The sequence below is a fragment of the Vanrija pseudolonga genome, chromosome 3, assembly GCF_020906515.1.
Source record: "Vanrija pseudolonga chromosome 3, complete sequence".
Taxonomy (NCBI): domain Eukaryota; kingdom Fungi; phylum Basidiomycota; class Tremellomycetes; order Trichosporonales; family Trichosporonaceae; genus Vanrija; species Vanrija pseudolonga.
Genome location: NC_085851.1, coordinates 2,885,912 through 2,898,072, shown reverse-complemented (window position 1 = coordinate 2,898,072; position 12,161 = coordinate 2,885,912). Strand labels below are relative to the sequence as shown.

At 55.9% G+C, this 12,161-nt stretch overlaps 2 protein-coding genes across 2 annotated transcripts; one reads left to right on the top strand and one right to left on the bottom strand.

The window, feature by feature from the left end:
• The first annotated feature begins 5,650 nt into the window (after window positions 1-5,650).
• SPBC887.12 (putative phospholipid-transporting ATPase) lies at window positions 5,651-10,307 on the top strand. Its single transcript, XM_062771225.1, has 12 exons — window positions 5,651-5,992; window positions 6,050-6,516; window positions 6,555-6,706; window positions 6,747-7,243; window positions 7,292-7,409; window positions 7,459-8,037; window positions 8,088-8,831; window positions 8,871-9,188; window positions 9,236-9,469; window positions 9,519-9,661; window positions 9,710-10,009; window positions 10,061-10,307. Exons 1-12 carry the CDS (start codon window positions 5,781-5,783, stop codon window positions 10,209-10,211), a joined length of 3,915 nt encoding a protein of 1,304 aa, XP_062627209.1. The 5' UTR covers window positions 5,651-5,780; the 3' UTR covers window positions 10,212-10,307.
• Window positions 10,299-11,929, bottom strand: LOC62_03G004706 (uncharacterized protein; the record flags this gene model as incomplete). The annotated part of the gene is made up of 9 exons (XM_062771224.1): window positions 10,299-10,328; window positions 10,407-10,561; window positions 10,603-10,702; window positions 10,742-10,777; window positions 10,956-11,062; window positions 11,209-11,610; window positions 11,650-11,709; window positions 11,770-11,855; window positions 11,892-11,929. 9 exons carry the CDS (start codon window positions 11,927-11,929, stop codon window positions 10,299-10,301), a joined length of 1,014 nt encoding a protein of 337 aa, XP_062627208.1.
• Window positions 11,930-12,161: the final 232 nt, after the last annotated feature.

The following is a 12,161-nucleotide window of genomic DNA, read 5'->3' as shown; positions in this document are numbered from 1 at the left end:
CACCCGAGTCATCACCTCCCAGGTCGGCTGCCTTCTTCGGGGCGGACCTGGAGCTCGACGCGGCTGACACTGGCTTGGATGAGACTGCCGAGGCAACAGGAGCGGTGAAGACTACAGCGCGCCTGTCAGCATGGAGCGAAACTAGTACGCCGAGACACTCACTGTCGTCATCAGAGTCGTCAATGTCGATGGTCACCGGCTTGGGCTTAGGCTTGGCTGCCCTGCCTGTGGCCGTCTTCTTGGCGGGTGGCTTATCGTCAAAGTCTGAGCTGTCCGACACATTTGTGCTATCGCGCTTGCCTGGCGAGGTAACGGCAGAAGGTACCACGGATGTGGCGGCTGACACAGTTGTCGTTGGCGCGAGGGAGGTCGCGGCGGTGGAGGTGGCTGCCTTGGGTTTCGCAGCAGCAGCCTTAGGCTTCGCTGGAGCGCGACGCTTCGTCTCAGTCTTGACCACGAAATCGTCGTCTGAATCATCCGTCTCCTCGCCCTTGGCCCGCTTGCGCGCCTTGGTCGCATTCTTGAGGGCAGCCTTGGTCTTTGGCTTGGTGAGCCTGTCCATGGCCTCATCCAGCTCGAGGGAGCGCTTCGAAGGTCAGCACCAGGCCGATCACAGCCACCGTCCGACACATACCTGCCACTCGAGGAGGAAATTGTCCAGGTCGTGAGTCCAAATGTCTTGAGGGCTGAGCTTCAAGAGCTCGATGAGCTCCTGTTCCTTCACGTCGCGCTCGGCCAGAAGCTTGTTGACCTGAAGGAGAAAGGGTTAGCGCGACGCTCGTACTCCCAGCAGGTAAACCCACCTTCTCGGTCGTCAAGCTCCAAATGGCCATACCAAGCAGGTAATCATAGTCGTTGTCAGATCCCTGGTCTTCGTCCTCCTCAAGAGCTGCTTCTGTCTCTCCTTCCGACGAAGCCTGCTTTCCGCCCTTGGGGAATGGGCGGAACTTGAGCTCTCGCAGCTCCTTGACAATGACAGCCTTCTTCTTGTTTGACACGACCAGCTCCTTCTTGATAATCATCTGAACGAAACGCGCCTGGTTAGACAGCCGCTCGAACTGCTTGTTAAGTTCGTCGGCCAGATGTTGCTGAGAAGTGTGAGCACCCCTTTGGGCCTTAATCTCATTGCCCTCACCTTGCGAAGTCCATAGTACTCGAGACGCTTCGGGTAGTAGTCCGTCAGGATCTCTTCGGGCGAAGAGTACCTCTTGATCTTGCCGTGGAGGTCGAAGCAAACCATGTTGTTGGTACTGAGGGTGGTTGACAACTTGAAGCGCTTCTCAAAGCCCTCCTCCTCAGCAGCCTTCATGGCAGCGTCAGACCTCATCTGCAGCTTGAAGTGGACACGGCGATCGGTATGGTGCTCCTCGTAGTCCTGGAAGAGTCAGCAACATGCTTTTGGAAGGGAGGGCTTGGCTACGGAACTGACCTTGATGGTACTCGGGACCTTGTCCGTTCCGGCTGTCATCTCCTCGACCATCTCCTTGAAGTCTTGTGTCCACTTGCGGACGGGAAGCTCGGTGACCTCGATTGTCGTATCGCCAGTCTTGGTGGCAATGCCACTGACCTTGTACTTGTTGGCCTCGATCTTTTCAATCGAACCCTATTCGCTTCATTAGCTTGCTCGTTGTGGGAGAGTGGCAACTCACGTTGAAGCCACGGAACCACGGCTCCATTTCTGCCAGCTCTTCCCCTCTCATCAGACGCTTCAGGTTGTCAACCACGTCGACAGGGTTGTAGTTGGGGATGGAAGTGCTCCATCCGGTGCCGATACCGTCTGCGCCATTGATGAGGACCATTGGGACAGTGGGCAAGTAGAAATCAGGCTCGATCTGGTGGCCATCTTCCACCAGGTAGTTCAGGAGGGCGTCGTCCGCTGGGTGGAACACTGCTCGAGTCATGCGCGAGATGCTGGTGAAAATATAACGAGGGCTGGCCGCGTCCTTTCCACCCTGCATACGCGTGCCGAACTGACCATTCGGCTCGAGAAGGTTGATGTTGTTGCTACCCACAAAGCTCTGCGCCAGGCTGATGATGGTCGAGTGCAAGCTTTGTTCACCGTGGTGGTACTCTGTGTTTTCGGCGACATAACCAGACAACTGCGAGACCTTGATTTCCTTGACGAGATTGCGCTTGAAGCAGGCAAACATCACCTTGCGCTGACCCGGCTTGAGACCATCTGCAACCGAGGGGATGGAACGAATGTTGTCCGCCATGGAGAACAAGATGAGTTCCTTGTTGACAAAGTCGGAGATTGGGATCTGCTTGATGTCATGGTCAAGGTATGTGCCGGGCTACGGTTGTCAGTGAAGGTCTCCTCTGGAATAGACTTGCCTTGAACTGGCGCAGCCACTCCTTGCGGTCGTCGGCCTTCTTCTTGTTGAAAGCCATGTCGATGAGGGCCTGGTCCTCCGCCTTGATGGGGTCGAATGACAGACGGTGCTTGTCCAGGTCGGCAAAGTACTTGACAGCGTCCTTTGTCTCGTTGGAACCAAGACCCTAATGGACAGTCAGATTGGCGTGCTCGCAACACAGCACGGCACGCTCACCTTGAGGTACTTGCTGTCCCAGCCGCGACCGCCGTTGTTCTGCTCCTTCCACTCCTCGTACTGAGGCATCGTGTAAAACGCCAGATCCTGCTTCCCCTTCTTCACCTTCACAATTGGTGTAATGAACTCCACCAGGAAGTTGGGCAGACGAAGCAGGGAAGGGTAGAACCTCTCGAGGAAGTTGATAATAAGACCCTTGATATGAGAACCGTCGTGATCCTAGAAATATGGTCAGTGGATTGAGCTGGAAACGCTTTAATGTACCTCACCTGATCGGTCATGATCATCAACTGGCCGTAACGCAAGCTGTCGACGCTCTGGTACACCTGGTTGTGCTTGAGACCGAGAATCTTCTTCAGATTCTCAATTTCAACGTTCTTCATGATCTGGTCGTGGCTAGCATCGCGAACGTTGAGAAGCTTTCCGCGGAGAGGGAAAACACCGAAGGCGTCACGGCCGTCAGGAGTCGCACTGAGGGCTGAAACTGCCAGAGTCTTGGCCGAGTCTCCTTCTGTGAGGATAAGAGTACACCTGTCCGCCTTGCGACTGCCCGCCCAGTTGGCGTCATCCAGTTTGGTGATTCCGCCGACGCTACGCGCGTCAGATGTTGATTGGCATAGGGACTTACCGAGAGCGCTTGGAGCCATCAGTCTTCTTGAGAGCCTGCTCCTGCTTGAACCGAGCAAAGCTCAACACGTTGTCGATGATGCTGGTCTTTGAAACCTTCTTGACAAACTCCTCGGACAGCTCGCATTTGCTACCAAATGCGGAGCTCTTCAGAGTGAGAGTCTCCTTGGTCTGGGAGTCGAACGACGGATTTTCAATAAGCGCGTTGATGAACAGCCACATGTGACTCTTGAGCTGGAAGGGCTTGAGGTTGGTCTTGCTCTTCTTCATGGTGGCTGAGGCCAGGCTGTCGATGGTTAGTTCTCGCTTCTGGCTCAAGTCCACGGGACCTACAGCTTGGTGGCCAGCTGTGTGGCGATCATGTCCACATGGGTACCACCCTTGGTAGTAGCGATAGAGTTGGTGAACGAGACCTGCTTGAATTCGCCGTCTGAGACTGCAAACGCGACTTCCCAGCGCTTGCCTGCGGCCTCGTACACAACAGTAGGCTTGGCGGGCGCGATGCCGCCTTCTCCTTGGGCGGCAGAGTCTGCGGCGAGGTACATTTCAACGTACTAAGCCAGTTAGCGCTGCCAACGGTTCGCTGGACATACCTGCTTGAAGCCCTTGATCTTCAAGCGTTCGCCATTCAGGAACACCTTGATGTCCTTGACGGTACCTGCGACATCGTACACGCGCTTGAGCAGCAGGGCGTAGGTATCGTCATCGATCTTGCTCATGCCGAAACGGGCCAGGTCTGGGGTGAAGGTGATCTTGGTCCACTCCTCGCCCTTCTTGTTTTCTAGGATCTGCAAGAGTCAGCCCATGAAAAGACGCGGGCTCAGCCCAACTCACCTTCGGGGCTGCCTTCTTTCCCATGTTGTTGGAGAAGACTTGCTTGTACTTCTTGCCATTGACCTTGTCGGCAGTCTCGACGACTGTCGTTGTCAGCTCTGCAACCGCAACGCCTGGCTGCACTAACTGAACTCGAGAGAGTAGATGTTGGTGAGCTTGGCACCGTAACCATTTCGACCACCGGTAAGCTTCTTCTGGTCATCGTCGTAGTTGCTCGACGTCAAGCTGGTACGATATTAGCCCGGCAACCAACGCGAGAGGCCACGACTCACAGGTGACCGAAGATCAGCTCGGGGATCATAATCCCTTCCTTGGAGTGGATTTCCACAGGAATACCCTTTCCGTTGTTCCAGACCGAGATCTGGTTCTTCTCGCGGTCAATCTCGACTTTGATGGAGTCTTGCGTGGGGTCGTTGGTCTGACGCCCCGAGTTAGCGCGTTACACCACAGAAACAAGTTGCAGGCGTACCTTGTTGTCGGCAGCGTTGACAAGGATTTCATCAAAGATCTTAAAGAAACCGGGCACGTAGGTGATTGGGCTTCGGAGGATCAGACTTTGTTACTCATGACGTTTGCACATACCGATTCTCCATCATTTTGGTTTCCGAGTTGAAGACCCACATCGGCTGCGTCACGGGCTCGATGGAGCCAATGTACGTGTCGGGACGCTTGAGAATGTGCTCCAATTGCGAAAGCTAGTGAACAACCATTAGCAGCTTCCTCTCCATCACGCTCGAGGCTGCGCAACCTACTTTCTGGTACATCTCACTAGCCGTCTTCTTGTTCGCCTTGGGAAGGTCGTCATCATCTTCCTCGACCTGGGCCGGGGCCTTTGCTTTCATAGGTGTGGAGGTAGCGCTGGAAACATCATCCTCCGTGATAGAGTCGTTGGGCAGGTTCTTCTTGGACGCCAAAGGGGCCTTCTTGGCTGGCGCCTTTTTGGCAGCGGCAGGCTGCGGGATGATGTGAGTGGTGTTGACCAAGGAGCTGATGACATGGCCATGCATACCTTTGTAGCTTTGGGGGCAGCAGCCTTCTTAACTGGAGCCTTCTTGGCCTTGGCCGGGGTGGCGACAAAGGCGTCCGAGTCGCCATCGTCGATGCGAAAGTCGGAGCCCTCACTGTCCGACATTGTGTACGGCCGTCGAAACAGGGGTTGGTGGAGTGGGAATGGAGTGAGGTATGTTCTGTGTGCCCTTGAATAACGAGCGAGGAGTGTTTGTTTGGGTAGAGCGAATGACCAGAGTGCCTGTCTGTGTAGTTGCCAGGTCTTGATCATAAACACAAAAGACAACAACAAGATGCAGTCGTCTCGAGGCCGTTTGTTGACATTGGAAAGAACACTCACGCGAACCAAGGGCCAGGGACAGATGGCAGGCGTGACACTTGGGAGAATTAATGACGTGTAATTATATTTAATTAACCCCTCGTTCTTGATAATTCAAACTCCGTCGAGGATGCTGCGCGTCGATTCCACGCGTCAGCACTGACTTTTGTCCCTGAAGCGGTGTGCGGTGTGCGCCGTGGACATGCTCCCAAACTCCGTTGCCTGCTACGTTGTTGCTGCTGCTGCTCCGCGTGTCGTCTCGTCGTCGTAGGTGGCCGTGTCGTCGTCCGTCCGTTGTCGAATGTCAGAGCCAGCACCGCTCTCGTCGTCGATACAGTCGACGTCGTCACAAACAATTCCCACCTCCTGTTACTCTTTGACTCTCTTAGGCTTGAACTCGACATCTCCGTTAGCCCTTCTAGGGCCTTATACCACTAATCAACATGTCGAAGCGCAACGACCCATTCGACGACAATGATCCATTCGACGACATCTTGGCGCCGCAGCCACGCCCAGCCGTCTCGTCACACCTCGACCAAGACCTCTTGGATGGTCCAACAACGCAGGCAGCAGGACATTCTCGTGGTGGGCAGACGGCAGCCAGCACATCTCGTGATGCCCGGCATGGTTACGCCTTGGATCCATTCTTTGACGAGTAGGTTGATGTGGAGTCGCCCATCTCGCCACTTGTGCTGATGTCCCCTCTTCTCAGTGATGACGATTTTGGGCCACCTACTCAGTCATCAGGAGGGTACATGGCTTCAACGTCTCGCGGAACGGGGAACGGGTTTGGGGCTTCCAACCCATCTCTGTTCGACGCCGACAGGCCATTTGCCAGCGAGGGCGTTGCACCAGCCGGCCACCAAGCGCCAAGGAAAGACGACTTGTTTGATGACGAGGAGGGCCCTGCGGCCTATTCCTTTTCGGCACCGACGTCTAGCCCTTATGCAGGACGCTATCGCCGCAGTCGGTGGGCAAGGTTCAAGGAGGACTATCTCACCGATGTCGACTGGACTTTTGGTCTCAACCAAATGCTAGGCCGGAAAGACAAGTTCGATGGAGTTCCCCGCGAGGTCATGATGAACGACCCCGAGGGGAACAGGGTCAAGGGATATGAGGGCAACTCGGTCATGACGGGCAAGTACGGCCCCATCACCTTCTTGCCCAAGTTCCTGTTCTGTAAGTCGCCATCTGGTAACACGCGCTGATATCAACAGCCGAGTTCTCGCGGTCCGCCAACCTGTTCTTCCTCTTTACCGCATGTATCCAACAGGTGCCTGGCGTATCACCGACTGGACGCTGGACGACGATTGTGCCCCTCGGCGTTGTCCTCATCGCCTCGGGATTCAAAGAGATCAAGGAGGACCTCGTGCGTGCTTGAGCCTCTCCTGAATCTGACATGTTCACAGAAACGCCACGCATCAGATCGGTCCCTCAACAACAGCCGCGCTATGGTCCTGGTTGGACAGCAGTTTGAGGCGCGAACATGGCGAAGGATCCGAGTGGGAGATATCCTTCGTTTGGAATCGGACGACTTCATCCCTGCCGACATGGTGCTCCTTAGCAGCAGCGAACCAGAAGGTTTGGCATATGTGGAAACTGCCAATCTGGACGGAGAGACAAATCTCAAGATTAAGCAGGCGAACCCCGCCACCGCTGGCCTCACCACCCCTCAAGCAGCATCCATGCTGCGTGGACACCTGCTCTCTGAGGCTCCGAACTCGTCGCTCTACACCTATGATGGAACGTTCCATGTCTCTTCGGCACAGCCAGGCTCGGCTCCGACAAAGATTCCTGTGGGGCCAAACCAGATGCTACTCCGTGGAGCTCAGCTTCGCAACACTGGTTGGGTCTACGGTATCGCTGTGAACGGTGGCCATCAAACAAAGCTGATGCGCAACGCAACGTGAGTGGATCGCTACGTCATGGCAGGCTGTTGTTGACAACCGACCAGGACGGCCCCGATCAAACGTACCGCTGTTGAGAAGCAGGTCAACAAGCAGATTCTCTTCTTGTTTATCTTGCTAATTATCCTGTCTCTCGTGTCAACCATTGGAAACGTCATCCGGACTGTGAGTTGCAGCCCAGTACTCTGGCCGTGGTCTTGCTAACAGACTTTAGTGGTTCTTCTCGAAGCAAGATTGGTATCTTGCACTCGGTGAAGGAATGCCCAACAAAGCGCGTCAATTCGTCGAAAACATCCTCACTTTCATCATCCTCTACAACAACTTGATCCCAATCTCCCTCATCATGACGATGGAGGTTGTCAAGTTCCAGCAGGCATCGTTCATCAATTCAGATCTCGACATGTACTACGCGCCAACGGATACCCCCGCTCTGTGCCGGACTTCTTCTCTCGTCGAAGAGCTGGGCCAGATTGCCTACATCTTTTCGGACAAGACTGGAACCCTCACTTGCAACGAAATGGAGTTCCGAGAGTGCTCGATTTTCGGAACACCGTACGCCCAGGTCGTGGACGACAACAAGAGAGAGCAAGGCCAGAAGACGTTTGAAGTCTTGCGCCAGCGTGCTCTGGAGAACAACGAAGAGGGGGCGGTGATCCGCGAATTTCTGACGCTCCTCGCTATTTGCCACACGGTCATCCCGGAGGAGAAGAATGGCAAGATGGTCTACCAGGCCTCAAGCCCCGACGAGGCTGCTCTTGTGTCTGGTGCGGAACTGTTGGGCTACCGCTTTCACGTACGTACGAGCCGGAGGGTGGTAGTGGGTGGATGCTGATGATTGCACAGACTCGCAAGCCCAAGTCGGTCTTCATTGATGTCAACGAGCGCCAAGAGGAGTGGGAGATTCTCAACATTTGTGAATTCAACTCGTCTCGCAAGAGGATGTCGACCGTTGTGCGCGGCCCCGATGGCCGTATCAAGCTGTACACCAAGGGTGCCGACACTGTTATCTACGAGCGGCTCGCCCCGAAACAGGAGTTTGCTGAACCTACCCTCGTCAACCTCGAAGACTACGCCACTGAAGGTCTCCGAACGCTCTGCCTCGCATACCGTGACATCCCCGAGGAGGAGTACCGCGAGTGGGCCGCCCTTTACGACAACGCTGCGGCCCAACTCACAGGGCGTGCCGATGCTCTTGACAAGGTTGCCGAGATTATTGAGCAAAACCTGCAGTTGTTGGGTGCCACCGCCATTGAGGACCGGCTCCAGGATGGCGTTCCCGACACGATTCACACGCTGCAGCAGGCGGGCATCAAGGTTTGGATCCTCACTGGCGATCGCCAAGAAACCGCTATCAACATTGGACTGTCATGTCGCCTGATCTCAGAGTCGATGAACTTGGTCATCATCAACACTGAGACGCAGGTGGAGACCAACGAGCTCCTGAACAAGCGCCTCTTCGCCATTCGCAACCAGCGGTTGGGTGGAGATGTTGAGGAGCTCGCCCTCATCATTGATGGAAGGAGTTTGACCTACGCTCTGGAAAAGGAGTGCTCGGATGTGTTCCTCGAGCTGGCTATTATGTGCAAGGTACGTTTGCGCTTGCCGATATTGGCTGACAGAGTTCAGGCTGTCATCTGCTGCCGTGTCTCGCCTCTCCAGAAGGCCCTCGTGGTCAAGCTTGTCAAGAAGAGCACCACTGCTCCTCTCCTGGCTATTGGTGATGGCGCCAACGACGTCAGCATGATTCAAGCTGCTCACGTTGGTGTCGGCATTTCTGGTGTCGAAGGTTTGCAAGCCGCCCGGTCTGCCGACGTGGCGATTTCGCAGTTCCGTTTCCTCAGGAAGCTCCTCCTTGTTCACGGCTCGTGGAGCTACCAGCGCTTGTCCAAGCTCATCCTGTACTCGTTCTACAAGAACATCACGTTCGCGCTGTGCTTGTTCTGGGTGAGTTGCGCCTCGCCTACCACAAGAACGATGCTGACTTGTTCCAGTACTCTTGGGTAAACGACTTCTCTGGTCAGATCTCTTTCGAAGGCTGGACCATGACCTTCTACAACGTCGTCTTCACCATCCTTCCTCCTCTCGTCATCGGCATCTTCGACCAATTCGTCAGCGCTCGCATGTTGGACCGATACCCCCAGCTTTACCAGCTTGGGCAGAACAACTACTTCTTCACCCCCATCACCTTCTTCTACTGGGTTGGAAACGCCATCTACCACAGCGTGGTAAGTTGTTGCTCGACCTTGCGCTTCGTATCCAGGCTGACCCGTCCAGCTGCTCTTTGCCTTCTCGTGCATCGTCTTCTGGGCGGACCTCATTGCCGCCGACGGCAAGAACAGTGGGCTTTGGGTGTGGGGAACCATGCTGTACCTCGCTGTTCTTCTTACAGTCCTCGGCAAGGCTGCCCTCATCTCGGAGTGAGTATCCTGCGACGTTTGTACTGTGCCCATCTAACATCCTCCCAGCGTCTGGACAAAGTACACGATCGCCGCGATTCCCGGCTCCTTCATCTTCACCATGATTGCACTTCCCCTTTACGCGTTCATTGCGCCGTTGCTCAACTTCTCCCTCGAGTACAAGGGCATTGTCCCTCGACTTTGGGCGGATGCCGTGTTCTACTTTGTCCTTATCCTCTTCCCCATCCTCTGTCTTCTGCGCGACTACGTCTGGAAGTACTACCGCCGTACCTACCACCCTGCGCCCTACCACATCGTGCAGGAGATCCAGAAGTTCAACCTCTCCGACTACCGCCCCCGCCAGGAACAGTGCGTGCAGCGATCCCGGGTGTCTATGTGCATGTGCTGACTCATGCCCAGGTTCCAAAAGGCTATCAAGAAGGTGCGAGCCACCCAACGAATGCGTCGCCAGCGTGGCTTCGCTTTCAGTCAAACGGAAAACCAGACTCAGGACCAGACTCGTCTCATTCGAGCATACGACACGTCTGTCGCCCGACCCTCAGGTCTGTAATAATGCCAATCGCACGCATAGCAAGATGCCGTGTACGCGACAACTATAGAGATCCAGAGTGTCCATCACTCTTATGCATTCGCGGATTCAGGCATATGATGGGAGACCCAAGTTGGACTGATCGGGCACGGGGGGGACATCGCATGGTAGGCCAACGGTCTGCTGTCAGCATCAGGCATTGACAGAACGACCCACGTCGATATCGAATTGGGCCCATGGAATGTCATTCTGGAGCCCGCTGCCCATGCCAGTAGTCGAGGCAGCGGAGGCATGAGCGTACCGCAGGTCATCTCCCGGCGGGCCGCGGAACAATGCAACGCGAACTGTTCGATCCGTGGTCCAAGTCTCGCCTGAAGACGTCAGCAAACGAGCTCGCAGGGCTGAATCTCACCGAGTTGAGGCATCAGCACTGCTCTGTCCCCAGTCTCGAAGTTGGCAGGCTTGTTGGCTGCCGTGAGCAGCTTCGTGGCCAGCTGGTTGGTTACAACGATCTGTAAGGCCGTGAGCGCTGTGCCGCACCGAAGACTTACCGCACAGCCGTACACTGTTGCTATCTTGCCCAGAACCTGCTTGACGCTACGTCGTTAGAATTTCTCGCTTCCTTGACTCACAGCTCCATGAGACGCTTGCGAGTGCCCATCTCGAGGGTCGGCTGTCGGAAGTGGAAACTCAGCGTGTCGACGACGACGAGCTTGACCTGGGTACGTGAGTCGGGCTGTGTGGGACTGCCAAGCGATAACGTACCTCTGGGTGTGCCTCTATCCAAGCTTCCAGCGTGTGCAAGAGCGAGATCATCTGGACTTGGGTGGCCACTCTGATCAGGTGGATCCCGTCGACGACATCCCGGACATCTGGACAAGTCAGTAGAGCCGGGTCATCTTGACGTACTGGCTGTGGCCGGCACGACAGTCTTCGCTGCGCGCAGTATTCTCCCTGGAGTAATGGACCCTTCCGTGTCTACCGTCCAGTCAGCACCCATGGCCAGACTGTCGCTCACCGATTATCAGCACCTCTGGCGGCCTGACTGGCTCCTCGGCACTCCCTTGCAACAGCTCATCGGCGCTCGTTTCCAACAGCCGGGCGCTGAGAGCGACAGCAATGGCAACCGAGGTCTTGCCGCCGCCAGGGGGTGATGACACCTCGAGCACCATGCCCGGCGCGATCGGCCCAGCGAGCGGCGCCGACGCGCGCTGCTTGCCCTTGAGGTTGAGCGTCCCATGGTCGCTCGGCAAGAGCCGTGGCGGCGCGAAATGCCCGATGAGCTCGTCTAGCGCGACGGACATAGTGGAGAATCGTATCCTCGACAAGGGCCGCAGGAGTTCGGACGCAGTCGACGAGTGGACCTGCGACACCGCTGGCGCTGGGTCTGGCGACGCCTGGGGAGCTCGGGACGGTCCAGCTGGGCGCGGGTCAGCCGCGCAACGAGCAAGCTGCTCACCTGTTAATGTCTGGGCCTGGCGCAAGACATCCTCTGCTTGAGGCACGCCGATGCTCAGCTCTGTGGGGATGGTTAGGCCCGCGGCGTGAAGCAAGGACGACGACGCGACGACGCGCTCACCAATAGACAGATCGACCGCGGTTGATCGTGTGAGATCGTCGACCGTCTTGTACCCATTGTCTGCGAGAGCTACCTTGAGAAAGTGACTGGGACCATTAGATCAATACATTCGCCTGCCTTACGGTAGTGGGAGCTCTGTTATTGGTGTCTGCTCTGCCATGTTATTGTTGTGTTGGAGAGCGCGTCTCTGCAACCCGAGTTGCGTCACTTTTTGTTGACAACATTCAAGTGCCCTTCCTCCACCTTGGTGCTTTGTCTATTTTGATTCCGCTACCACCACGTGGACCCCACGCTAGTTTACTTCCGCCCGCTTCGTGGTCCACACCAGCGTCAGCGCCGCGCGTCCATCCACTGACGAAACGACGACTGACCGACTCTGAACAAGCACTCGA

Excerpts from the sequence above, each read along its gene's own strand:
- SPBC887.12 (XM_062771225.1), top strand. The coding sequence starts at position 5,781 with ATGTCGAAGCGCAACGACCCATTCGACGACAATGATCCATTCGACGAC. Across the intron at positions 7,410-7,458 it reads TTGGAAACGTCATCCGGACT|TGGTTCTTCTCGAAGCAAGA; the intron begins GTGAGTTGCAGC and ends AACAGACTTTAG. Across the intron at positions 8,038-8,087 it reads TGTTGGGCTACCGCTTTCAC|ACTCGCAAGCCCAAGTCGGT; the intron begins GTACGTACGAGC and ends ATGATTGCACAG.